The following is a 27,819-nucleotide window of genomic DNA, read 5'->3' on the forward strand; positions in this document are numbered from 1 at the left end:
TTTTAGAAATTTCCTTTTATTTTCATAGACCCTGTCATCAGTTTGCATTTGGAGTCTCAAATAGTAAAATCAATCCACATGTCTATTTGGCAAATACAGAAGTTCCAGATATTTTTAAATGGAATTCTTTTAGATAGGTAACAATATAAATTATTGGAGAAATAGAACTTAAAAAGAAAAAAATCTTCTCCCAACCCAGAAAATCTCTCCACAAAGGTAGTAGAGAAATAAAAGTGTTTATTACTGAGTAAGCCTTAAACCAGAATGGGATGCCTTATCACAGATAATTGCTAAGAGATGGCAAAGTCAGAAAGATACCCTTTCATATAACCAAGCAGATACTAGCTTTCTCATTACATATTTTCATATGTAATGACAGTCATTAGACATAGACAGTCATTAGTCCTCATGTAAGAAAACATGACAGCACCAATTGTTACACAATTCATCCTAAATTTACCTAGTAATTGAGTTGGCTTTCTGCTGCTACCTTGGCTTTCTATGAGGGAAAACAAACTTCTCATTACCTGAGGGTAGATTGTAGTGTTAATCTTAAAAATACAAGTTACTTTAGCAGCAAAAATGGGTTTATTTGGAAATAGCATAGAAATGCAATTAGACACACACAAGCTATGGTAAAACCATAGGCAGAGCCAACAAAGAGAAGTTACTTTACGGAGGAGGAAGAAGTTGGGATGATTGTTTTGAGCAAAATCCTTTGGAGCAAAGCAACAATTCAAGGTGATGACCATTTCTCAATGGCAGAGTTGCAGGGATGATTGATCTTATGAGAGATCCAATGTCCATATACCCCATGGGGGCCTAGAGTTAGGCCTCCACCTTCTGTCCCAAAACTGGGACAGAGGGATGCTATCTCCTTTGATGTCAGCATTTCAAAGAGAGAGCTCCCAGGTCTTCTGATAAAGACATTCCGGGGTTGGGAGAGCACCGGGTCCCTGAGGGAAAGCAAGAGGGCTAGTGTTAAGGAGGGCACACAGTGCAGGGAGCACCGGGTGTTATACACAAACAAGGAATCATGGAACACTACAGCAAACAACTAGTGAGGTACTGTACGGTAACTAGCAAAAAAAAAAAAGTCCATTTTGTCCAAAAAGAAAAAAATGGCGGCTAGCATGTCTAGAGCTGCAACTGCAGGGGTTCAAGCGGAACGAGACGAGTTAAGTAAATGGAGATAAATTGCGTAGAACCTTGTCAGCCTTTGTAAGGAGGTTGCAGTGTGTTCCAGAATGTGTTCTAAAATGCACCTGTTATTTGTTTAATCAGATATGGTAACGCAGTGGACCTGAGAATGATTGTCAGGAAGAAGTTTATGCTTACAGATTCCCAGACAAGTGAGTCAGGGAATCCTACCAGTGGGAGATCCTGCAGTGTATAAATAGAGCCCTCAGTTCCAGGATTCCCTATGGAGGATTTCCGTGGGGATCCACTCTCAGCAAGCCAGCCAGGATGGTAGCAAGCACAAGTTTATTACAGATGGTATGCTGTCAAAGTGGGAGAGCAGGCCGGCCCAGAGGTGACAACTGCCCACAGGGATCTTTTTAAATAAGTGGGGGTCAGGGCTCATGGAGGGAGTAGTCTCTAATGGAGGCTACTTCCAATCATTTGGGGGACGATTCCTACTGGTTGGGAGGGCGAGTTTTTGATCCTACAAGATTTGTACCCTCCTGGCACTTTCCCCCATGGGGGAGACAAAACCACAATGCCAGTGCATTATAATGTCCCTAGGGTCACCTGGTGCAGAGGGGAAGAGAAGAGCACAGGTTCTGCACCCGTGACTCCTTGTCTGTTAGCCCTGGGGTGCTGGAAGCCAGTCAAGGTTGTTGTGACCTCGGGCTTCTAGCGTGTAACCTGCTTTCACCACCTTTGCCTCCAGCTCATGTCTGTCCATTCTGTCAGGCATACCTTACAGGTGGTATGGGGGCCGCAGCCATGATGGAGAAAGCACAGCCCAGCACACGGACTGTGTCTTTTTGCAGGAAAGGCAAGGTAAGACAGGTCATCAGTTTAGGATTGACTTGTTTGCACAGTCGGAGCATACATGTCACACTCTCTGACTGGTCCCTGGCCCTGGTGTTTTAGAGCAGAGGAATGCTGCCTCCTGGAGTTTAGGAGCCAGAAAGGTGGTTGGTTTGCATATGGAAAGTGAGGTCTTGGAAAAGTTGTTACCTAGTCCAGGGAGGAGCAGCATCTCCCCAGTCAGCAAAGCCCCACATGCAGGACCACAGAAAGTAAAAAATACATACTTAGTATGCTGTGAAACATAACCATCCTGGGGGGGAGGTGTTGAACTGAGTGGCAATGTAATCTGAGTCATGAATTAGAAGATCAATCTGGATATTGTGTGGAGATTAAACTACAGGAGGGGCAAGAAAAGGGAAGACCTGTTAGGCTGTTTTCCAGATGGGTGAGGATGAGGATTTAAATGAAGGTAGTGACAGGGGAGGTGGGTTATCACAAAGTGCGAACAGCTGATCAGAAGGGACAACTTACCAAACTAGTGCAGAAGCACGGACACGAATATAATGGTCTCACAGTAGGCATTGTTGTTCTTTAATTGACCCACACCCCACACGGCCTCCTTCACATGGTGAGCAGATTTCTGGCGATACTACAGTGTGTCCTCACGGAAATGCTTTACTACATAGAGACGCTCAGGCAAATATCACTGTCTGCTGTCCCAGAGCCCAAGCCAAGGGCCAGGCCCGGGGACCATGCAGGAGTGTTCCCGGAACAGCCTCTGCTACTCAAATGCTACGGATCGCAAAGGACTGGCCTCTGACCAGCTCCGGGAAGACAACCGGAGTCCTTGAACACGGCCTGGTCAGAGGGACTTCAGGCCTGTATCTGCAGGGCCTGCGCTTCAGGCTGACCGGGTCACTTAAGCTAACACTGGCTCACAGGAAACGGAGAACGGAGGGTTTTGTATGCCCGAGCCTCTGAGCCACACTGTATCTTTGCCTCCTGTGGTCCCACCGAGTATCCACGGGCAGTCACCAAGGCACTGCGTGCCTCAGGAAGAAACCCTGGGCACTGAAGCGTGGTGACTTTCCCTCGTTGGCGATACCAGAACATGTTGTCCTACATGTTTGCTGAAAGACTTAAGCAAGGGCCTGTGCAACTGCACTGGGAGGGAATGCCTGGAAGCTCGGGCTTAGTTTCTTTACCCTGTGTGCCTTTTCCCTTTGGGGACCTGGACCTGTGTCCTTGTGCTGTCACAGACAGTAACTGGGAGTACAGCAGTTCTGAGTCAAGGGACTCCTCCTGGTGAACCACCAAGCAGGAAGGTGGTTCGGGAGCAAAGAACCACATGCGCACATGGTTATGACCTAGATGGGTGTGCAGGTAAAGCTTCCCTGAGGAAGTGCCATCTGAGATGAGAGGGGAGGGCTGAGCATGCGCTAACCGGGCAGCGTGGGGACAGAAGAGGCCATAGCAGGTGGGAAAGTGAGGGAAAGGGAAACGGGAAGTGAAGAGAGACCAGAGTTGTGCAAGACAAAAGGTAGTAAATTAGGCACATCTCACACCAGGTAGGGCTCCAGGGATGGGCCATGTTAAGCATTTGGTTTTTATCCCAAGAGTGAAGGGAAGTCACGAAACATTTTAGGGGAAGGGGGTGGGGGTGAGCCCTCCATGACCAGTTCGGGGCCACATCTCTGGTCAGTGTGGAGAATCGACTGGGGGAGAAGAGCGGAAGGTAAATGGAAGCTGAGGTGTGGGATGATGCCTGGCTGGACCCTGGAGGGGGCAGTGGATTGCACAGTGGCAAGGTCCCACGTGGGGAAAACTTCACCGTGACAATGGCTGCTAGATGCAGACTGAGAGAAACAGAATGAATGGGGACTTTTAAAAAGCCCCCAGCAGCTAGGAACAAGGCCATGAAGTAGATCCCGGCAGTCTGACTCGAGGGCCCATGCTCTTGACTTTCCACTGCTCCAAGGAGTGCAAAAACCAGTTGCCCATTTACAATCTAGCTCAGACCATTCACTCGTGAGATATGTGAATCTAGCTCATTCACTCGTGAGATGTGTGAGCTCCTGTGAGCAAGCAGCTAACAGGCCGTTAACTCTCCAGACCCGAGGATGACATCACTGAGCCTTCCAGAGGCAGCCCCGCATCTAGGACTGTGACAGGAAAGGCCATCTGTGGGCCGGGGGCTGAGCACGGAGGGAGCTGCGCCTACTCCCAGGGACCAGACTCCCCCAGGCCTCCAGCATCTGGTCTCTGTAGCAGGCCCTCCCAGCTGGAGCCCAACGCTCCTACTCCCGGGTACCCCCTCTGATGGGATCTCAACCTGACCATGCCCGCAACACATCAGTCTCAAGTTAGGTGCACTGAATGACACACATACTGTTTTCTGTTCGTTAAAGCCAGACACTTAAGAGTATGAACAGCAGGAACAAAGAGATGAGAAATCGCTGACATGTAATACAGAAAACACACGGCATCAATCTGGCCTTTACATTTTTATAGATAAAGGTAATAATGGGTCTATTTGCAGGTCCAACCACTTGAAGTCACATATATACACACACATAATTCACATACATCTATCAGGTGTATGCATGCATATGTGTGTATATAGAGAATCCTAAGTGATGTGTGTGTACTCACACTTACACACACACACACACACACACACACAGTGTCAGTATTTGGAAGAAGTCCAGTCTCTTCTCACCAGATTTCCCTGTACCTTGTCATCACTAAATTAAATCCTGGTTAGTCTCTAAGTTCTACTGTGGCTTAGGTTTTTTTTGGCTACAGGGGTTATGTTCATAGAAGCCTCCAAAGCAATGACTTTTTTTTTTCCCCGAAGTAATGACTTTTTTCGAAGTAAAGACTGTGTAATTGTTGTTGTAGGAAGTGTATTTGCTTTGTTACAAAATCTGTTCAGCCTTTTAGTACCATTCAGTCTGTATAAGGCTGTAATACAGCAGGCCGGAGAATTCCTATCCTTGCTGGGCTTTGAAACCTCAGAGGTCAGGTTTCACACCATGCCCAGACACGAGTGTCTCAGTGTGCCCAAGTTTTGGTGTAAACAATGGGGTTTGCATTGAATGCCAACTATCGTTTTGGAAACCTAGAACTTGGCCTGTGCTAGGAGAGCCCCACCCCCTCCAAAAACTCTGGGTACCGAGAATCTCTAAGGAGCTTCTTTAGCAGACGTTTTAAGTAATTGTCTTAACTCTCTGAAAGACCTCCAGTTAAGCCTGTCTGACTTCCCCGAGACAGACTCTGACACCCTCTGGCTTTCTTCAGTCCTTGTACCTCCTCCCTTGGCTGAGTTCGCTTTCTATCCTTTTGCTGGAATGAATCACAGCTAGTGACTATGACAAAATGTGGAGTCCTGCAAGTCTCCCTACTAAACCACTGAAACAGGCTGACCCTGATCACTGACAGCCATTCACTGGGACTTCTGAACCGTTACCGATCTGGCCGTACAATCCTATGCGGGTTCTCATCAAGGTCAATATGTCACATATGTGTTTATATAGTATCAACCATATAAACAGCTTTGTGTAAATGCTCTGTGAGGGACCCAAACATGACAATAAAAAAACACCCTGCTGTGTGTGGCCATTCACTAAGACACACATATACTGAGGCTATAAGGGGGAGAAAAAGTGAAAATGAACACAATGGGACAATGGCTGAAGTGGGGATGATGAAAATGGCTGCAAAGTGTCTGACTTGGGCAACAAGTCAGAGGACAGTGATAGTCACTGAGATATTGGGCACCTCAAACATGTCATATCAAAAATCAAATGCATGCCTTAGCCTTTCTCGACCTCTCCACCCCTCACACCCCTTGTCTGCACTTTCTGCAGTTGTAACACATTATGCAGCCACGAGAGTGAGTTTGGTTTATCCCAACCTAAAGGGATGGTCAAGATGTAGTGTCAAATGAGAACAGTAATTTGCAGACAAACGATAGTGATTTGTTCTATTCTGAAGGGGTGCACAGACCTGCCCTAGAGAGGCAGTAAAGTGGTAAGGGCATGGATTCTGCAGCCTGCCCACCTGACCTCTAGTCCCAAATCCCATACTTCCTAATCAATTGTGAAATCCTGGACAGATACTTTAACCTTAAACCCAACAGAAGCTTTGTGCCTTCGTTTTCTGATCCGTAAAACAGGGATAACATGATCTACCACATAGAGTTATCACAAAGAGGAGGAGCTGATGTGTGGAAAATATTCAAAACAATGACGGAAACATAGTAACATACCATGTCTGCCTGCTCTCGTGCTGGTTACTGCTGCATCCTCATGGGGACGCCTGTGACCACATGGCACACGCAGACAGGCTCCATGTGTATGATTACTGCCCAGCTGTGCAAGGGATGACCAGACAGAAACATTCAACCTGGAGACAAAGATTTGGGGAACTCTGTAGGTCACTGAGCGTCAAATACCTTGAGGGGGGAAACTCACTCACGGAACACCTCCCAAATCAGAAAGTAAGGGCGACAGACGGACTGAGAAGCACCACTGTTTAATGGATGGAAGAAGACATAGTTTCTCTGAAGGAGCAGGGCAGGAGCTCACAGAAACCAGGAAAGTGCCTTCAGGTCAAAGACGTGGGCAGCAGGAAAAAGGTCCCATCACAGCCTGTGTGGGGGGGGGAGGGCGCGGTGGAGAAGGGTGGGAGGACAAGAGGGAACTCTGGGGGACTTGCTTAAGTCAGGTGACGGTGCTGGAGACCACTGTTTAGTTGTCGGCGGGGTGAAGGGACATGAGGGGGTGGCGACAGACAGTGGGTGGAACGGTGACACAGGGTGTGTGTCCACGCGGGTAAAGAGAAGGGCAGAGCTTACTGGGCATGTGGGGCAGAAAGTGCCTGGGGGTGAGACTAGAGACCTGAACACAGGTACAGATGAGGTGGCTAGAAGGGGATTAAGATAAGTTACAGACCAAGCAGGGAGAGTATACAGGAAAGAGGTCCTAGACAAGTTGGGGGTTGGAGGTATGTGTCCAGGCACAGAAGAGTGATCCTTGAGGAGGAGGAACCCCTTCTCCTCTGGGGCTATAATAAGGCTTAGAGAGGTGGGGAATTTTACACACAATTCTCCCCTGAAGACTAGAACCCTGAGTCATCTGCAAATCACCTTCCATTTTAAGATGCATTTTAAGAAGTATCTGTGGATAAAAAGACCCATTTCTCCAGATACATTAGAATTTCTATTCCAATATCAAGATAAACCACCAGAGAATCCTGACTTTGACTACACAGTTTTGCCTGTTTTTTAGAAGTCCTTCTTTGGTATTATAAACTAGGCAAGGAAATAGAATATGTAAAAAAGGAGAGGTTAAACTGGAAAAAAAAAAAAAAAAAAAAAGCAGCAGCAGCCAAAACCAAAACATCAGTGAATAAGCTCAGCACGGAGGAAATGAGAGAAAAGAGAATCAGTGAGCTCAAAGATCAATGGAGGGGTGCCGAGATGGCCCAGTCATGATCTCGGGGTCCTGGGACTGAGGCCTGCATTGGGCTCCCTGCTCAATGGAGAGCCTCCTTCTCCCTCCCCTGCTTCCCCTGCTTGCGCTCTAAAATATATATAAAATCTTAAAAAGAAAAAAAAAAAATCAGTGGAAATTGATCAATCTGAGTAACAGAGAGAAAACAGACTGGATAAAGAAAAAAACGATTTGAAGACGTTAACTGTTGAAAACTCCCCAAATCTGGCATAAGACCTATATTTTCAGATTTAAAAAGATGAACAAATATTAAACAGAACTCCAAAAGTTCAATGCCAGAACACACTATAATCAAACTGATGAATTCTATAGACAAAAATACCCTGAAAGCCCTCGACACATGATGCAGCACAGGCAGGGGAACAATGGTTGAACAGCAGTAGGTTTCTCATCTGAAACCATAGAGGACACAGGGAGGTCACATGTTTTTCTTATACTAAAAGAACTGTAAACTCCAAGTCTTTTATTCCACAAAAAACATCTGTCAGGAATGAAAGGGACAGAGAAACAATTTCAGATGCAAGAAAACAAAGTCCTTTGTCGACAGCAGACCTACCCCAGAAGAAAGGCTACAGTAAATTTGCCAAACCGAAGGGAGATGTTAACAGAAGGCCTGGGACCTCAAGAAGGGAGAAAGAAAATGGAATGGGTAACATAGGTAAACAGACCAGACTTTTCGTGAGTTTTCTAACAAATGTTGTGACAGCCCAAGCACAAATTATAACACCCAATACGGTGTTCAATGTATAAGGAGGAAATACTTAGAATAATTATATTAAAAACGGAAAATGTAGGGCGCCTGGGTGGCTCAGTGGGTTGAACCGCTGCCTTCGGCTCAGGTCATGATCTCAGGGTCCTGGGATCGAGTTCCGCATCGGGCTCTCTGCTCTGCAGGGGGCCTGCTTCCTTCGCTCTCTCTCTGCCTGCCTCTATGCCTACTTGTGATCTCTCTCTGTCAAATAAATAAATAAAATCTTTAAAAAAAAAATGGAAAATGTAAAGGAACCTCATGGAATTTAGGTTTCTATACATCAAAGTGCTAAAATGCTAATAATATTAGACTGTGATAACTTAGGTACGTAAATACTTAGAATACAAAAATTAAGACAATACCCAAAAACATTATAGATAAATCAAATGGAATTCTAAAAAATGTTGAAGTAACCGACAGAAGGGCAAAACAACAACAAAAAAACACAAAACAGAAAAGCAAAATAACAAGAACCAGAAAACAAGTTGAATGATACAAAGGTAATACAAACAAAAACAAATTAAAAAATGGTACACTTAAGCCCCAACACACCAATAATTATTTTCCATTTAAGTGATGTAAATCTACTAATTAAAAGATGAAAAGCAGAAGGGATAAAAAAATTAAGACCCAACTATATGCTGTTACAAGAAACTTATTTCAAGTGTAATGATACAAATAAGGTTCAAAATAAAATTATGGAAAAATAAAAGCCATGCAAACATTAATCAAAACATGCAGTAGGGACTATATTAATATCAATATTTGCGTCAAAGGCAAGAAAATGAACAGGGACAAAAAAGGGACATCACATAACGAAAGGGTCAACACACAAGATAACACACCAAGACTAAACGTGAATGCATCAAACAACAGAGTTTTAAAATACCTGAAGCAGAAAATGATAGAATCTATTTTTTTTTTTTTTAGATTTTATTTATTTATTTGAGAGAGAGAAGGAGAGCACACGCGCGAGCGCGCACGAACAGAATGGCAGGCAGAGGGAAGGAGAGGAGAAGCAGGCTCCCTGCTGAGCAGGGAGCCTGACATGGGGCTCGATCCCAGGACTCTGAGATCAGGACCACTTCATAAACACTTCAACAAATTTAAACAGATCAAACCAGAATTCAGTAACAGAAGATAACAAAAACACTTCCAACACTAGAAAATAAACAGTAATCCATGAACCCATTAAAGTCTCTAAAGAAATCAAGAAACACTAGAGCTGAATAAACTGTAATAAAAGCTTGCAGGATGCAGCTGTCACAGTGTTGTGAGAAAATTTCATACTACCAATGCTAACACTAGAAAAGAAAAAAAAAAAAGTAAAATACAACCAAAGAAGAAGCTATAAAGATCAGAACAGAAATCAGTGAAATTATGAACAGCAATAGAGAAAAATCAGCGAAGAGGCGCCTGGGTGGCTCAGTGGGTTAAGCCTCTGTCTTTGGCTCAGGTCATGATCTCAGGCTCCTGGGATTGAGCCCCCGCATCAGGCTCTCTGCTCGGCTGGGAGCCTGCTTCCTACTCTCTCTCTGCCTGCCTCTGATCTCTGTCAAATAAATAAAATCTTTAAAATTAAAAACTCGAAAAAGGAAAATCAGTAAAATAAAGTGCTGGTTCTCCAAAATGATCAGTAGAATTGATAAATGTCTAAGAGGATGGACAAAGATAAAAAGAGAGTGGACAGATTTCCAAAATCAGCAATCAAATGGGATATAAGTACAAATACTGCTCCCACTAAAAGGGTAATAAGGAAATATTTCAAACAAGTCTATAAACTAATTTAGATGAAATGGAACAATTCCTTGAAAAGGACAAACTTCAAGCTATTCAATGTATCCAACATATAAATCATTCTGAATTCAAGAAATTAGAGGAAAACCTCCTCAACAAAATATAATCAAAATGGAATGTTTTAATATAAAATATATATAAAAAATTCATACTCTACGACCAAATGGGGTTTATTCCAAGGATGCAAGACTGGTTCAATATTCACAACCAGTCAGGCTACAGAAGAAAAATCAGATGATCACATCATCTGACGGAAGCAAAAAAAGTCTAACACTCATTCATAACAAAAAAGACTCAGCAAATTAAGAACAGATGGGAATTTTCTAAACTTGATAAGAAAAATCTGGGGAGGGAAAAAAAGCCTCAGCTAACATCATACTTGATGAAAACCTGAACATTTTCCTCCTAATTTGAGGAATCAGTCAAGAGCATCCTTTCTTACTACTATTCAACATCAGGTTACTTACTACACTATAACTAGTGTAGTAAGAAAACAAAGTAACAGATATATAGATGGGAAGGAAGAAATAAAACTCTATATGCAGCTGACATGTCTTTGCAGAAAAGCCTGAGGATTCTACCCAAAGAAATGGCTACAAATAATGTGGGTTCACCATGGTTGCAGGATACCAAAATATCACTCCAACAATTACCTTTCTGCATACTACTAAAGATCATATGGAAAAATAAAAATGTAAAAATCAATGCCATTTACGATCACACACACATACACACACACACACACACACACACACACAACCCCTAGATACAATTCTCTACAAAAATGTACAGAAACTGTATGATGAAAAACTATAAAACAGTAGTGAAATATCAAGAATGACTTCAACAACTGAAATGTCATACCATGTACGGTGTTCATGATGCTGATTCTCAATAAACAGAGCTACAGATTTCAACCAATTCCTGTAGAAATCCAAGTAAGATTTTTTGGTATCCTAAGATTTATATGAAAAGTCAAAGGAATTAGGAAAGCTAATCAATTTAAATAAAAATAAAGAGAGCAGAAGCACGTTCCCTGATTCTGAGGGTTACCACACAGCTATAGAAATTAAACAGACCAAGAACAAGTCTGAAAAAAATCTGTTTGGTGTTTAAAACCAAATAAAGAACAGTTTTCTAAAATTGTAAGCTTTAGAGTCTTAACTGGTGGAATAAAATGTGTTCTCACATGTGCATTTATCACTTTACTGCCTGTCTTCAACGGGCTAACCCGACACTGGGCAGCGATGAACGTGTACGTGACGCGCATGGGGGCAAGGCCCACTGCGTCTGCAATGATGCCCTGGTCCCACGTAAACATGTGAATCCATGACAAAGTGCTGTAAGCTGGGCAGAGAATTCCCCAAAGTTTTTCGTTTCATTCGCTCTTCTACATCTCCACCTTCTTTTTATAAAAACTCCTGAGATAACACTGCAGTGAAGGAGAAACATGCAGCTAAGGGTTTTACCTCGTGCACAAGAAACCCTGCTCTCTCCCTCACAGATGAATTCTCAGACACAGAATAAGGCTCTGGGCTCGGTCAATCTCTAAAATGCATCTCTACCGGACTACTGATGGTCTGGGACAGATTTCCTCACAGTGAAGATACTTGGCGGGTTTCTCTCTGGTAGGTCCGATCTAATGCCACGGTAGATGTTTCATCTGGCAAAAGGTTTTCCTCAGTGGTTACATTCAAGAAGTCTTTCCCCAAAAGGAGTTCTCGGAGGGTGACTGAGGACTGCCCGCTTGTGAAGGGTCTTCCCACTTCGGTTACATGGACAGGGTTTCTCCCAGTATGAATCCTCTGATGCTGAGTGAGGGACGAGCTGCGACTGAAGGCTTTTCCACACTCACTGCACTTATAGGGCTTCTCTCCGGTGTGGATGATGGCGTGTCGGATGAGGTTGGTGCTCCAGCAGAAGGATTTCCCACACTCCATGCATTCGTAGGGCTTCTCCCCGCTATGAATCCGCTGGTGCCTCGTGAGCCCTGACCGGCGGTTGAAGGCCTTCCCGCACTCCGAGCACTCGAAGGGCTTCTCCCCAGTGTGGATGCTGAAGTGTCGAATGAGGTCTTTCCTAGTGCTAAAGGCTTTCCCACATTCTTTGCACTCAAAGGGTTTTTCTCCGGTGTGGGCCCTTTTGTGCAAGATGAAAGTAGAGCAGTGGGTGAAGGCCCTTCCACACTCAGCGCACACAAACGGCTTCTCCCCAGTGTGGATCCTCTGGTGCCTCTTGAGGTACGACCTGTGGTTGAAGGCCTTCCCACACTCCAGGCACTCAAAGGGCTTCTCCCCAGTGTGGATGACATAGTGGTGAATGAGGGCCGCACTCTCACAGAAGGCTTTCCCACACTCACTGCACTCATAGGGCTTCTCCCCAGTGTGAGTCTGCTGGTGCCACACGAGGTAGGACTTGTGTTTGAAGACCTTGCCACACTCGAAGCATTCATAGGGATTCTCGCCACTGTGGATGATGTGATGTCGAAGGAATCCTGGCCTATGTCGAAAGACTTGCCCACATTCTTTGCACACAAAGGTTTTCTCGCCAGTGTGTCTCCTCTTATGCAAGACGAAATTGGAGCGGTGGGTGAAGGCCTTCCCACATTCGTTGCACTTATAAGGCTTCTCTCCACTGTGGATCCGCTGGTGCTGGGTAAGGTAGGACTTGCGGTTGAAGGCCTTCCCGCACTCCATGCACTCGTAGGGCCGCTCCCCCGTGTGGATCATGTGGTGCTGGAGGAGGTGTGTGCTCTTAATAAATGTTTTCCCACACTCGGTGCATTCATAGGGCTTCACTCCAGAGTGAATCTTCTCATGTCCAGCAAGAAGGTGCTTTTTATTAAAAGTTTTCCCGCATTCATTGCACTTAAAGGTATTTTCCTCTTCCTGAATCACGGGATCTTTACCTGATCCACACGAGTCATGGTCATGGACAGCACCTCCTGGATGGGTCAGCTCCTGTGCCGTCTGTGAGCATGCGCCATCAGCTGCCCCTAAACCATCAAGCTCAGGGCTTGTTTTCTCAGGGAACTTCTCTCTCCTGGGTTCTAAGCCTGGTCTCAAGTGTCCTTCCTGCATTTCTGACGACCCACTCTGATCCTTGGTTTGGCCCAGCTGGAAGTTCCCTGGGTCTCCCTGTCTTAGTTCCTGGAACAAGGCCTCCCCAGACAGGGCTGGTGCACAACTGGAAAGTTCTGTAGTCGTGAGTTTTCCCTTGACATCTGAAAGAAACCCAATGTACAGAAAGGCCTGTTAGTAATGATAACACAGAAAATATAGCATCAGCATTTCAGTGAAAAGAATGAAGATGAAAATAGTGCCTGTCTCTGTTATGTTTTATTACCTCTGAATCTCGGGATTGCAATTTCTTTTTTTTCCCCCCTAGGTATTAGACTGTTGACACCATGAAAGGGAGACCCAGGAGAAGCTAGATAGGAGACAGGGGTCTGGAGTGGAGACACCGCTGCAATTCCGTACTGGATGTAGCCAGAAAGACTAGTAAGAATGTTGTATGTTTGGTTTTGTCTAAGCGAGGACATTGTTGTTAAGAACACTAGGGGGGCACCTGGGTGGCTCAGTGAGTTAAGCCGCTGCCTTCGGCTTAGGTCATGATCTCAGGGTCCTGGGATCGAGTCCCGCATCGGGCTCTCTGCTCAGCAGGGAGCCTGCTTCCTTCTCTCTCTTTGCCTGCCTCTCTGTCTGCTGTGATCTCTCTCTGTCAAATAAACGAATAAAATCTTTAAAAAAAACAAAACAAAACAAAACACACTAGGAAAGGGTACCTAATGGAGCCCTGATAGAAGACAGAAAGGGTGTAAAGTTAACTTTCCCCCAAAAGAAGTATGATCTTTGTACCAGCTCCAAGGAGGTAACCTCTCAACGCTGTGTAGTTCCAGAGTGACAGACCTGTCTTTGTCATTCATGGTGGGTGCCTAGGAATGCACCTGATACTTTATGACAATATCTAACTCATCGTGGGCCCCTTGTTTATACCAAAGAGATGACTCACAGGGTAAGGTCTGGCCACATCGGAAAACTCAACTATGTAATTAGAAAGCTGAAGCTTTGAGTCACCAGGTATCAGCTGGACCTCTGGAAAGGAACAAAGGCCTAGAGACTTGAGTCTCATGTGCAATGACTCAATCAAACACGGTTCTGTAATGAAGGCTCAATAAAAATCTGGATACTGAGGCTTCGGCCAATTTCCTGGGTTGGCAATATCCACGGACCTATTGTCACATATGGATCCAAGGAGGTACCAAGTCACTGAAGACACAGGCGTTCAGTATTTGGAACACTTCTGGCTCCTCTTCCAAGCTGTACCTTTGTCTGTACCAAACATGACTGACAGGACAGTGTAACAGTTTTTAGGAAGTTTACTGAATCTATCAGCTCATTAAGCCTGAAGGTAATTCTGGGCAATCTCTAAGCTTCCAGTGGCTTCAGATGACTTGGGATGATGTGGCACTCTTAGGAGTTCTGTGTTCTTAGCTTTGAGCTTGGCTGGCTGCGTCCAACAAGAGATCCAAGGGAGTTTTCCCTTGCACAGGAGGTGCCCATGATGTGAGTCCTACTGGCATCATGAGACTCACCACAAAAGAGAAAGTACAAAGGTCACAGTAGCCTTAGGAGACAGAATGTACAAAGGGACTGAATGCACGAAGACGGTACTGAGGAGGATCCAGGGAAAGGGAGGACAGAAGGAAAACAGGATTCCCAAGTTTCTGACAGGGGTGACAGTGAGGCCTCCCAGGACAAGGCTCATAAGGCAGGAAGTGAGCAGGACTGGGCTGGACACGAGTCTGGCTTGCCCGAGGAGTAGTATGGTGAACAGACTTGCAAAATACACATGATCTACATGAGAACACAGTAATGCTGTACTTGAAGACATCCATGGTGAAAAAATTCTCCATATAAATCGATGGTAATTTCTTCCACACTTTATGTCCTGAGAAGTTTCCCAGGAACACTCTAATTTGGCATAGTGGGGAAACCTGTATGTCCATAATTATTCAACAAAACCTGAGCCAGCGTGGGGGGGGGGGGTCACTTAATAACATAAAACTGACAATGCTACCCAAGCGAAGAAAAAAAATTCAGTACAATTCCCTATAAAATGGCAACTGGGTCATCAAGGAACTTCATAGTTTGATGGTAGGACTTATAGGAAAGATCAGACAGGCAAGATTAAGGAGAAGGATACCTACCACCTCAGATGAGTGTACTGTGATGGAAAAACAGACTCTCAGACATGGTGGTACTGGCACAGAGAGAAGACAAATGGACAAGAGAAAAAGAACAGAGAGCTCAGAAAACACACACACACGGGACTCTGGTGGATGGTAGAGGAGGCAGACAGCTCAGTGGTAAAAAGAGAGAAAACACAGTAAACGGAGCTAGAAAAACTGATGTCACCCTGGCAAACCGTATTCCAATCTCACACTCATTCAAATTCAACCTCAGATCAAAAGGAGTTAAATATCCAGATAAAATAAACAAGACTATTTTCCTGATGTTGGGGAATAAAACAAGATTTTTACACAAGACAGAATCAATATTATGTAAGAACATTACACTAAAATAAAAAGCTCTATTCAAGAAAACATACTTTAAGTGAAAAAACAATACTGAAAATTATTATTATAGCTGCAGCACCTATAACCAATGATAGGTAAGTGTAAGGACTACACCGAGTGAGATAATAGAAAAATAGGTATTTATCATGAAACGACACTCCAAGGAGAAAATACAGACTGACTGAGATCATATGAGCAGGTGCCAAAGGTCCTCCAGGAAGGAAAAGCAAGCAAAGCCCACATGAGATACAGTTTCATCGACCTGATACCTGAGAGTACCAGACACTGGGCAGAGTACTGTCAGCGACCAAGGAGCCCTACAGTACCGAGTCCCGGGCAAAGCACAGGCCTAAGGAACCTCCACGCAGTCCCGGGGTAAGTGTGAGCTGGTACATGTCCTTCAGAACACCACAGCCGTTAGCCAATGAGCAGGTGAGCCTGCGTGGCCTATAATCCAACATGTCACCCCAGGAGACATCAGAGACACCGCCATCTCGTGCAAGATGACCGACGCAGGACTGCTCCTGGAAGCAGCACCCATGAGAGTCAGAACGAGTGAGTAATGGAGCGCAGAGTTGGTGAACACGCCAAGAGACAGGAACTTTCTTACTGCTTTTCTTCGATTGTGAGGATTTGAGCCCATTTGTATGGTGAGTCAAAAAAAAGTGAAGTCACATTCCACAACAAGCAGAATATGAATGAAGAAAACAGTTTCCTGCAAAGGTGTGCTCTAGACTCTGGCTCAGAACTGGCCAGGGCCAAGGGCAAGACCTCTCTCACTCGATGGTGGGGGAAGCTGTAGACCCTGGAGCCTGAACGAGTGTGATAGGGTCGAGGATCAAGCAATGGAGGAGGCGGACCTGACTTTCAACGCCAAGACCCGCTGAGACATCATGGCTGGGGCAGTGGGAAGCCTTGGAAGCGAGTCCAAGCCCCTGAGGTAACTCGTGCAGGACACAGAGCTGACCAGAGGCCCAGCAGACGCAGAGGCCGGTTATGAGGCTAGCAGCAACCCCCAGAGAAAAGACGATGGGAGTGTGCACTGAGCCTGGGGACCGGTGTGAGGGAGGCGGTGCGAGTGATGGATTCGGGAGACGGAGGAGATGTGAAATGCACGGGACTGGGGCACGGCCGGAAGCGGGGCTGGAGGGAGCTGGGAGTATGAGGAACTCTCGGAGGCTGTCTCCAGTCTCTAACCTGCTTGGGTGGCAGGACCATTCCCTGAAACTTGGGAGGTGGGAGGAGTCAGTGACCTTCTGGGCCCCTTGGCAAGAATGCTGACTTCGGGTCAAAGGGCTCCGTGGCTTCCAAAGCAGCAGAGTAGCCAGAACAAGAAGCTTCCCCAGGAAACCAGGGCCAGCGGTCTCCTGCTGGTCTCGAGCCTGGAGGGTCCCCCACCTGCCCACACCTTGGCTCGTACCTGCATAGGCGCTCTGAGACAGGTGTCCCTTCAGCATCCACAGCTCCTGCCCTTGCTCCAGCTGGTAGATCAGCTCAGGTCTAGGAACAGGACACCCTGTTCACAGAGAAAGAAAGAAGATGCTAGGGTTTGTGTGAAAAGAAAGAAAATCCCTCAATCTAGTCTGGGACTTCAGAAAGTGGTTATGACCTTGGAATGAAGCTACTCCCATCCAAACTAATAAACTACTAACCTGTCGCCTAGAAATAGGCATGAACACCACTCTTGGGATCCAAAGACTTTAGACAGTAGTGCTGGCTGTGTAGACAGCATCTATTCTGACTTCCAGCATACAGAATCCCAGGGAGTAAGACCCCCTCCTTCCAGAAAGTGTTTTTTAACCAATCCAAGTAAGTGAGTCTCACCCAGGTGTGCATCAGCACCTCCTGGGATGTTGGGTTCTTAGCCAATGGAAACGAAATCTCTGTAGGTGAGGCCCATTACCGGTAGATTTTAAAATCTCCCCAGATGATTCTGACATCAAAGGAAGGTTGAAAAGCCAGTCTCTACCAACCTGCAAGTGGCATTCCTCAATCACTAACAGTCAGAGGTATGCAACTTTAGAAAGCTCTATTCCAGGATGGCTGAGTAAGGGGATCTGCTCCTCCTGCTGTCTGGTGGCATCCCAGGACTTTTGTGAGGGAACCTGCCTAAGAAACCTAGACCACAGAGAGGAAGTACAGAAACACACCACTGGGTTATCACCCACCCACGGGGGAGCCAGTCCCACTCCTGAGCCTCCTATTATGTAAGGTAATAAATTTCCTTCAGGGTGAAGACCGAGTTGCTCTGTCACACGTAGCCAAACACAGATGCAGGGAGGGGAAACAGCCACAGAACTCTGGAGAGAAGGGCAGAGGCACCAGGACCCACAGAAGGCCACAGAGGCACCAGGACCCACAGATCTGGCGGATCCTGAACAACAGCCCAAGATTATCAGTTGTCACTGAGCAAATCTCGCTCACATCTGCAACACACTCAGCACAGAGCCCAGTAATGGGTCGGTGGAAAGGGGAGGAAGACTCCCCTTCAGCTATCCGGAGTCATGCTTCCTGCGACCCCAGGCCCATCCCGTGCCTGTAGCCAGCTCTAACGCTTCCGGTCTCAGCTCCCAGGTCATGTTCCTGACACGTCTTTGCTGAAGTGTGCCTCCTGGGCCCAGGTGCTTCATTCCTCTGCCACTGTTATTAAGGAATTTTTAATCCCCACAGTAAATGAAAAACTAGCATTTACACTGCTCCTCTCACCAGCGGGAGACAAATACACAGGGACTGTGTCAAGCTATTCACATACATTATGTTGTTTCAAGTGGAAAAGAATTTATGGAATTTAAAGAACTGACATTTAAAATACTGACTCTTCATTCAAAACAAGGTTATGTGTCTTCATCGATCTAAGTGTTATTTTAGATCCTCAGCAAAGTCTTTTTGTAGTTTCAGGTGTGATAACCTGGGTCTGCGAGGGCTGATTCCCTAGTTGCCACTTTATCTGGAAAGATGGATCTCATCAAAATGTCCTTCCATGGTCAAGTTTCGAGGGTGGAGGGAGGGATGTGTCCCCAGGGGCAACTAGGATAACCAGTTATCATGCAAGGCTGAGGTGTCCCCAGAGACTACTGTTTAACCAACTGGGCCAGCAGCTGGTGGGCAGTACCACTGGGTTAACTGTGACAGACCAATTACACTGGCTCATCCTTCTAGAGGCACACCTGGTAGAGCGTCCCGGCACTGGTCCCTCATGTGATATAAGGGATCCACAGCAACACAGAGTGGCATGCTCTCCTCAGATGCCATGGCACAACAGGCTTAAATTGCTTGAGGGCAAATCTCACCATTGTTGCAGTCTGACCCCTCACCCAGCAGGGTATAAGGGACCCCATTCATGGAGACCCATGATTCAATGTATAATGGAGAGAAAAAAAGTGTATGGAATATCTTGTTCCTGCTCCCCGTTAAGATACCTCAGAATGTTTCTCACCTTATTCTTGATTGTACAACCTCTGGCCAATGTGTTTGGGGACTTCTGACAGCTGCTGCCACCAGCAGGCCAAGAGTCTCCTCCTTAAAATCAAACCAACACAATCAGGATACCGATGCTGCCGCCATTGCTGCTCTAGATGTAAGCTCAGCCCCTTTCTAGGGTGCCTGGGGCACCTTAGAAAAGGAGGCCACCACTCACAAGGCCACTTGGGACTGCCAGAAGCTTCTTGGGTAAATACCCAAAGAAATGAAAAATGGCCAGGGACAGAAAGGTGACAAAAACAATTATGCTGTGGACCAGGGCCATCCCAAGGAGGCTGCTACCCAGAGGCCCCAGGCCCTCCCTGCTGCTCCTCTCACCAGCGGGAGACAAATTCAATATGGGGCTTCAGGAAGCTGAAAGCCCAAGAGAAAAAGGAGGGGGTGCACTTTAAAACTTATGTACCAAGGAAACACCAGGTCTAGAATACATGGCTCATTCTAAACTATTTATTGATTCAAAAGAGTAACAAAGCCCTAGATACAGAGAGAGAAAATAAAAGATAACTAAATAGGGGCGCCTGGGTGGCTCAGTGGGTTCAAGCCTCTGCCTTCGGCTCAGGTCACGATCCCGGGGTCCTGGGATCAAGCCCCACATCAGGCTCTCTGCTCGGCAGGGAGCCTGCTTCCTCCTTTCTCTCTGCCTGCTTCTCTGCCTACTTGTGATCTCTGTCTGTCAAATAAGTAAAATCTTTAAAAAAAAAAAAAAAAGATAACTAAATAACACACGATATATAACTAAAAGTCTATAATTTGACAACTGGAAATGCAAAATTTACATACTAAAAGCTTACGTAAGTTATATAAAATAATTACGTACAGCATCACAAAATTTGTATTCCAAAAAAATTATACCACCAAAGAAAACACGGCATTGAATGGCTTTTCTGATTCTATTAATACAGGTTCTGAGTTAACTTTATAATTTGCTAAAATGCACCAAGTGACAAAACTTCACAAATTTAATCAATACTAGGGCTCAAATCATAGCCATATTGGAGATTCCACTTAGATATTATTCCGCCCAAACTTAAAAAGTAGCAAAATGCAAAGGAAAAATAGGTACGTCTCACTTAAACTGTAGACTTGCCTTTATTTCCCCTACTCATACCCATACCCACTGTCCTAAAACATCCCACTCTGGGCATGGATGCTCTGACACAACACGTAATTAAATTTTTGGTGCTTACAAATTGACCTGGTAAAATGGGACCCATAGACACCAGTTAAGGTAATGAATATGGCCCAAAGGAAGCTGGGAAAGGGCCTCCATGCAGTAAAACTTCACATAACAGCTAATCAATAAAGGAATGACTGTCCCATTGCTTCTCCATTTGACAGCTCAGTTTCATGTGCTCTTAACTCTGGGAAAAAAAACAAAGGGCACCTCACAGTGGGTTACTACAATCTTAAAGCGGTGGTCAATCCATTAGGGTTCCTGCGAAGGACCAAGTGTGTCTGCCCCTAAATGTTGTTACTAAGCCCAAATTCCCAATGTGATCATATCTGGAGAAAGGGTCGGTAAGGGGGTAATTAGGGTTAAACGTCACCAGCCCCAATCTGGTAGGACTGGTGTCCTTAAAAGAGGATTAAGGGGGCTTTCCAAGCCAGAGGCAAGGCCATGTGAGGACGGAGCACGAAGGCACAGCCAGGAAGAGATCATCAGAAACCTGTCTGCCTGCACCTTGGGTCTGGGGCTTCCAGCCTCCAGAATGACACGAAGGAAGCTGTTGTTTAAGCCACACGGTCTGGCAGCCAGAGCTAATTCATACAATCCATACTGCCAATACCCCATATAAATAAAAAATGATAGCCAATCAACAACCCAGTGATTATCTTGGGCTCACAGATCTGGCTAACCCTGTTTAGTACCTCAACAGCTTCTCTGCCAGCCTGCCTTTACTCTGAAGGTCAACACTTCCCTTTTTCCAGGCTGCCTGGGAGGCTGGCCCCACGGTTCTGCCACCGTGCAATCTGTGCACTCAAGATCTTCACCACACCTGCCTTTCTCCAGTAACACAGGTATGGTATATCGGTTATAGCCTTGTCCAAGGAAATTCATTCGACGCATTCATTATGCATACATAAATCCAACGTCTTTCAGTCCCACCGTGGGGACAGTTTTAGCTAATACAATTACCTCGTTATTATCTGAGGCCTGGTGACCACATTCCTCATTTACGGACTTTATTTAATCTCACTACTGCTGCTGTTTACAGATCAGCCCACCTTAAATGGGGTTCCCCCCGACAAAGACTCTAAATCTACTCAAAATACTCTTAACAGAACAAGCTCAGCGCAGCTCCTGAGAACTCTCTAAGGCACAACAGAACCCAGTCTGGGTCCTCTGGCATAACTCCACCAGGAGGTGGCAGCTTCTCCTGTCCTCAGTCCCCTGCCAGATGCTAAGGTGCTGCAGGAGGTCAGCCCTCCCTCCCCCAGACCCTTTGGCTATCTGGAAAGTCCCTTGAGATTAACAGAGTGAACAGGTACAGGAGTTCGTGGACCATTAAAAGGACACTGCTTCCCATCATACACGATGCAGCTCAGTGGAATGCGGCTGCTTTCTATCCCTCAGCCAGAATGTTCAAATAAAAAATGGGACCTAAGAAACATTACTTTGGACAAACATCGAGGGTTATCTTAGTGCTGGATGCCCTGATTAAATAATAAATGGTCCCATCTCTACATTTATCATAATCTGCTGGGCCATTGCCTAAAAATGGTCTGCTTTAGAGTAAAGAACACTTAATCTCCTGTCTCTTGGGCACCTGGGTGGCTCAGTTGGTTAAGCAACTGCCTTTAGCTCAGGTCATGATCCCAGAGTCCCGAGATCGAGACCCGCACTGGGCTCCCAGCTCCTCGAGGAGTCTGCTTCTCCCTCTGACCGTCTCCCATCTCACGTTCTCTCTCCCTCTCAAATAAATAAATAAAATCTTAAAAAAACAAAACAAAACAAAAAAGAATCTCCTGTCTCACAGACACTCCAAATAGAGAAGTAAAAATCACGTACCTCTACACATGCAAGGGCCACAATACAAGGCACTTCCAGGACATTCCTTATCCCCTTCAGAGTTGTAGACAATGGACACACATTTCACTTCTCAAATTATGCAATGCTACGTATGCTCTGGGAAGAGACATTTATAGAGCTTTCTGGGCCCAAACATGCCCCAGACTTGCTCCTAATAGCTGTTTTAAGGAAAAGACAAAACAGTCACTTCAAACAACTCCTTTTCAAATTCCAGTGTGACAAAGAACCCCTACAGGGTCTCTATCTTGCCTTAATAAAAGGCCTCTTGACCTACTTACACCCCACACTAACACCACTGTTTCAACCAAAGATGGCAAAACCCCCACCAACTCCAGAGGGTACTCACTTACAAAGAATACCCCAGTCACACACCCAGACAACATCGTCCCAGACCAGTACCTCAACCATGAAGGTGACTCCACCCGGATGCTAAAACCTTCACCCCAACTAATATCCACAGACTGCCTCTCCTAAGACAGAAATTTGACACAGGGCCTTTTCTGGTTTCTTCTTTTAGGAATTCTATTATGTTCCTGAGGTGACTTTTAAAAAACTCCTAAGGGGGAAAGGTCTGGGGAACCAATCATGTGATTCTAACATTGGAACATTCGGTTCCATCCCAGCTTCCTCTGTGGAGGCAAGAAGGGCTAGAGATTGAGTTCAATCACCAATGGCCAGTGAGTTATCAATCATGCCTATGTAATGAAACCTTCCCAACTAAAGCGGTTCAGGGACTTTCCAGGTTGGTTAACACACAAGGTACTAGAAGGGTGCCAAGCCTGGAGGGCATCGGTGCTCAGTGTTCTGTCCTAAGCACCTAGCCCTTTGCATCTCTTCCATTTAGCACTTTCTAAATATAATCCTTTATAATAAACAGGTAATATTAAGTAAGTCTTTCCTAAGTTCTGTGAGCCACCCTGGTAAACGATCAACTCTGAGGAAGGGGTCCCATCTCTGACTTACAGCCAGCTGATCAGAACGGGTGACAACCTGGACTTGTGCCTGGCACCTGAAGTGGATGCGTGGGAGGGGGAGGGGCCAGCCTAGGCCACTGAGCCCTTAACCTGCGGGATCCGGACTAACCCCAGGAGGGCAGCATCAGAAATGCATGGTGTGAAAACAAAATTGTGATATCAGAAGTTGCTGAGTAGAGGAAAAAGATTTTTTCTTTTACACACAACTACCACACACAAAGGCATGTATGTACATGTGTGCCTGCGTATATACACACAAATACACACATAGAGAAATGTAAGACATACAACAGCATTAACCTCCCCGTTCTGTCACTAAGTAACCTCTACAAACTGAAATCCTGGAAGTACAAGTTACTACAGGCCGAATGCTGTGGGAATTTAAACGAGTAGAGCATGACGATCCCCGGAGAATCCTGCTTGGTCAGTGCCAGGATATTTGTGCTGATGATTATGAACCACTTTTTAACGTGATTCATGTTTAATTTCTCTTCTCTTCAAAGAAAGAATCATGCATCACTCGGTAAATGGGAAACCTAGAGTCACTTCCTTTGGTGGCAGGTCACCACAAAGACTCAGCAATGAAATCTAAATGATATTAAGTCCCAGTGTCCTAAAGCTGCCTACGCAGGGCTACAAACTCAAGGCTACTCCCTCTGTTTTAAAGGGAAAAGTACCCACAATCGGAGTGTGAGGCGAGTGAAGAAAGTATGTTAAGATTCAGCACTAAACCCAGACTTGCCAGGAACATTTAAGGCAGGGCGTCTCTCAATGCCAACTGATGCACTGTTCCTATCCTCTCTGAAACAAGGCTTCTCAACCTGGCATAATTATTGAGGTTCATGGGCATGATTATTTATGTCAAGATAATTCTTTGCTAAGAACACAAGGAGGAAAACTGTCCTCTGCTTTGTAAGGATGTCCAGCAGCATTCCAGGTCTCTGCCCACTCAGTGCCTGTCCCACCTCCATCCCACCTGGGACAACCAAAAATGTCTCCAGACACTGCCCAGTGTCCTGGGGGAACGACATTTTCCCTGAATGAGAACCACAGGCATAGCGGGTTATAACCAGGAAGACAAGAGAATGTAAGGTGGAGGGAGGATCCTCCGTGACAGCTGCCGGTCAGGACACAGATGGAGAGGTGGGGACTATGCGCAGAAGGGGCGACCGTGTGAGAGGCCGAAATGCCCCAGAACACGCAGCAGCAGACACGACAGCCAGCGGAGTGAGCTCCGGGAAAGCACTGAAGGTGAGGGGTGAGGTCAGCAGGAGGAGAGCGTGGACTTTTATTCTGAAACATTTTGTTACGAAATATTTAATCTATCAGGCTGTTCTAGTTTTGCTGTTTCTCTTCTCACTGGCAGACGTAATTCCAGTTCTCCAAGAACAGATACGTCTCATCCTCGGCTCTGGATTTATAGTCCCCCTTTAGACACGTCTCATCCTCGGCTCTGGATTTATAGTCCCCCTTTCCCTCAAATTGAACAGCCTGTGCTGATTCTACCCAAGGAGAGAAAACACTGAAGCTGGTGCTTCTCAGCCGCAGCACCAGGGACGCAGCAGGCGGCACAATTCGTCACTGAGCGGGCGCTGTCTCAACCATCAGAGGGGGTTACGGCATCTCCGGACTTGAACCCTAGATGCCAGTCCCAGATGCACCCATGGCAGGACAACCCAGAGGGCACGCAAACATTGCCAAATGTCTCCTGGGGGCACAACTGCCAGCTGCCGAGGAGCATTACTCTAACGTCTCTCGAACCGGCAGAGGATGCTGGCCCTTGAACCTCGGGACCATCATGGAGGCACAAACACAGAGAAGCCCCATAACTGGGACCATGTCCTTTGGGACAGTATCTGTCGGCGCTGAAGGCAAAGGCCTCCTAGGGGCCTGTCTGACTCACTCCCTCCTTGGAGAACATCCCATCACTCACAGGCCTGCTAAGGACACTTGAGTCAATCAGGCTTGTGCAGTCAGCTCCCCCTCCAGAATGTGAAATCAGAACCTCGGATGGAGGCCAGTCTGTGCTGGGCACTGGGGTGACAGGTCCAGAGAAGTACTGGCTCCGGTGGCCGTTCCTGCCTCAAGGCCTCAAGAACACCCCACATGGCCCGGCAGTAGACAGACAAAGAGGAACAGTATAAGCACGCCAAGATGTGGAGATGAGGCATCTGGGGGCTGGAGAGAGAAGAGATCGGTGGCCAGTCCTGTCACTACTTGATGAGGCAAAAAAAAAAAAAAAAAACCTTCCTGCATACAGACACAATAGCAGAGAGAGCCAAAGAGAGAAGCCAGGACAAGAGACCAGAAGCCACAGCATCATCGTCGTGGTTCCCAGTTCCTCTACCAGAGCCTCACGGGACCAGCTGGAAATCCTCCCTTTGGGTTCTGCAGAACACCCCCCTTTCCTTCCACGGTTTTCTAGGAGCCAAAGAGGAACTGTTTCTTGCCCAAACAGACACAGGAGAGCAGGTCCAAAGAGATTAACCTAGAAAATGGCTGAAGCTGCAGGGAGGAGGGTCACGGGGAGGGCTCCAGAGGTCTTCTTGATCAGCCAGGCCTGGAGCCAGAGGGTGCTCTGACAAGGAGGCAGCAGGTGTCCCCATGGTGGAGTGGGGAGGACTTACCCAGAGACACCAGAAGTCCACAGTTTTCCAGCATCACCTCCTGGTACAGGGTCCTCTGGGCGGGGTCCAGCTGCCCCCACTCCTCCTGGGTAAAAGTCACGGCCACATCATCGAAGGTCACAGATATCTGCAAAGTCAAACACAGAGAGTAGCGTTGGCCTTGGGACTGCTGGATGGGATCAGAGCTCATCCCTACATCCCCGGTAAAGATGAAGAGTGATCAAGGCTCCGATCACCCAGTACCTCCTGAGGGCCAAGCTCTGTGCTGGGTTCGAGGGGGAGGTGGGCCTTGCTCTGGATGTGCTCCGGTAGTGTAAGGGAGAAGCCTCCTCCGTGGGAGGCCCTGGAAGGTCACACAGACAATGAAAATGACGCAAGGACTGGGAGATGCAGACAGCAAGGGCTCTAGGACGTCAGAGGAATGAGCGAGCATGGTAATAACGGTGTCAGTAACAACAGCAGTACCTGAGCCTCACTGGTCCTGCTAGCTGCCTGCCCCATGCTGAGGGCTTCGCATCCTGGGTAAAGGGACTACAAGTCCCCAGGTCTTAAGTCAGTCTCCTGTGGCTTGCATCCAGACTCCTGAAACCGACACTTGCCAGCTGCGTTACCAAGAGGACATCACTTCTCTGAGGCTTGGTTTCTGGACCAATACAGTAATAGTTCCCACTTCAGCAACAGCTGTGAGAGTTAGACAGGAGTGACTCAGTGCTCAGCGGGCTCTGGGATCTGCAGGTGTCTCCAGCCTGGGAGGTAAACACCTCATCATCTTGGTGCACCGGCCCTGAAAGGCTGAGGGAGCCCCGCCAGGCCAGCAGCCTCACATCGTGCCACCCAAAGTGCGGTTTCAGGACTGACTACTCTAGCACGGCACTAACAAGCGGAACCCGGCCCTCTTGCCTAACCAGAGTGACTGCAGTGGATGGAGGCTGCGAAGCACTTACCCGGGGTTTTGCTCTTAAGTACATTTCCTTCCCCCCAAATATTTCCTTGAACATGCACAGAGGAGCTGCGCCCTCCTTACCAACCTCATGGGAAATGCAGCTGAAGGGGCGGAGTCTCCCTGGACACACTGCAGGGCCCGGACTTGCTCCCCAGGCCCCTCCGACGCGCCTGGGCTTCCCAGACTCGGGGAGATGCCACCATGAACATAAGTCTTTCTCCCTCCTGAGCTGCCAGGGTACCTCAGGACCCGCAGCACAACCGGCTGCAAACGCCACAGACACTGGCCTCGCGGCGGGCCTGCTGAGGGTCGGTGGAGCGTCCTGCAGGACCATGGGGAGCAGCCACGGCAACCTCGCAGACCCTCACGGGCTTCCCTCAACAACCCGTGTCCCCCACTTCCGTCCACGCACTTGTCAGAAAAGCTGTCCCCCTCCGTCCGGTGCCCCAGGTCGCCTGCTGGAGGACAGCAGGTGGAAAGCGTGCATCAACCCAGGGCAAGGGGGGATGGAATTTACTCGAAGAACAACGGGAGTCCCGGGCGGAAGCATCCCTCACTCCTCCCACACTGAAGTCAGAGACCGCACACTTGAGAGTCCGGGATCACGCGCCAGCCGCGCACACCGACACACACCCCTGTGGACACGCGTCCGGCGGCCGCCGCGGGTCCCGCCCGCCCCTCGAGAGAAGCAGCAGTCCCGAAACCAACGTCCACTGACCTGCGCCTGGCCGGTCGGCGGCGCCGCCATCACGGGGTCCCCCCGGTCGAGCAAGGCTGCAGCGGCGAGCTCGGGGCACCCTGCTGGCCGCACCTCTGCCCCGCGCGCTCTGGCGACCTCGACGCACAGCGGGAGGCCGGACCGCAGCGTCCCCCGCGCAAAAGGCACGGCGACGCGGGCGCTGCCCTTGGCGACTGCGGGGATGAGGGCGGCTGCAGAGGCCGCGGCCCAGGGGGCGGCCGGAGGTGGGGGGGGGTGGCACGCCCGCCACAGAGGGCCCGGACCCTACAAAACGCGGTGAGTCCTCTCCTCCTTCCCGGCTCGTTCTCCAGGCGTGGAGCCGCTGTGGCGCCGGCCCGGTCCTCAGCAAGTCAACGCCGCTCTGGGGCGACCAGCAGGGGCTAATGGCGGCGGCGGTAAAAAG

General features: G+C 47.4%; 1 protein-coding gene across 4 annotated transcripts; it reads right to left on the bottom strand.

Moving 5' to 3' along the window:
- Positions 1 to 220: 220 nt before the first annotated feature.
- On the bottom strand, positions 221 to 27,786 carry LOC122912134 (zinc finger protein 264-like). 4 transcript variants are annotated; one of them, XM_044257500.1, is made up of 6 exons: positions 26,200 to 26,386; positions 25,735 to 25,861; positions 17,043 to 17,138; positions 10,909 to 13,267; positions 6,251 to 6,387; positions 221 to 956 (listed from the first exon to the last, which is right to left on the bottom strand). In XM_044257500.1, the coding sequence occupies exons 1-4, from the start codon at positions 26,233 to 26,235 to the stop codon at positions 11,640 to 11,642; spliced, it is 1,887 nt and encodes a 628-aa protein (XP_044113435.1). In that variant the 5' UTR covers positions 26,236 to 26,386; the 3' UTR covers positions 221 to 956; positions 6,251 to 6,387; positions 10,909 to 11,639. The 4 variants fall into 4 exon arrangements, with proteins under 4 accessions (XP_044113435.1, XP_044113437.1, XP_044113434.1 ...); XM_044257502.1 differs by lacking the exons at positions 221 to 956; positions 26,200 to 26,386 and adding an exon at positions 27,396 to 27,786 and having other exon boundaries at positions 4,472 to 6,387; XM_044257499.1 differs by lacking the exon at positions 221 to 956 and having other exon boundaries at positions 4,472 to 6,387.
- Between the last annotated feature and the right edge of the window lie 33 nt (positions 27,787 to 27,819).

This window comes from Neovison vison, chromosome 7, assembly GCF_020171115.1.
Source record: "Neovison vison isolate M4711 chromosome 7, ASM_NN_V1, whole genome shotgun sequence".
Classification (NCBI taxonomy): domain Eukaryota; kingdom Metazoa; phylum Chordata; class Mammalia; order Carnivora; family Mustelidae; genus Neogale; species Neogale vison.

Coding starts and splice junctions, on each gene's coding strand:
- LOC122912134 (XM_044257500.1), bottom strand. CDS start 26,235: ATGGGGCAGGCAGCTAGCAGGACCAGTGAGGCTCAG. Junction 25,862..26,199: donor GCAGGACCAGTGAGGCTCAG/GTACTGCTGTTG, acceptor TTGACTTTGCAG/ATATCTGTGACCTTCGATGA. Junction 17,139..25,734: donor TGGACTTCTGGTGTCTCTGG/GTAAGTCCTCCC, acceptor CTCTGTGAACAG/GGTGTCCTGTTCCTAGACCT.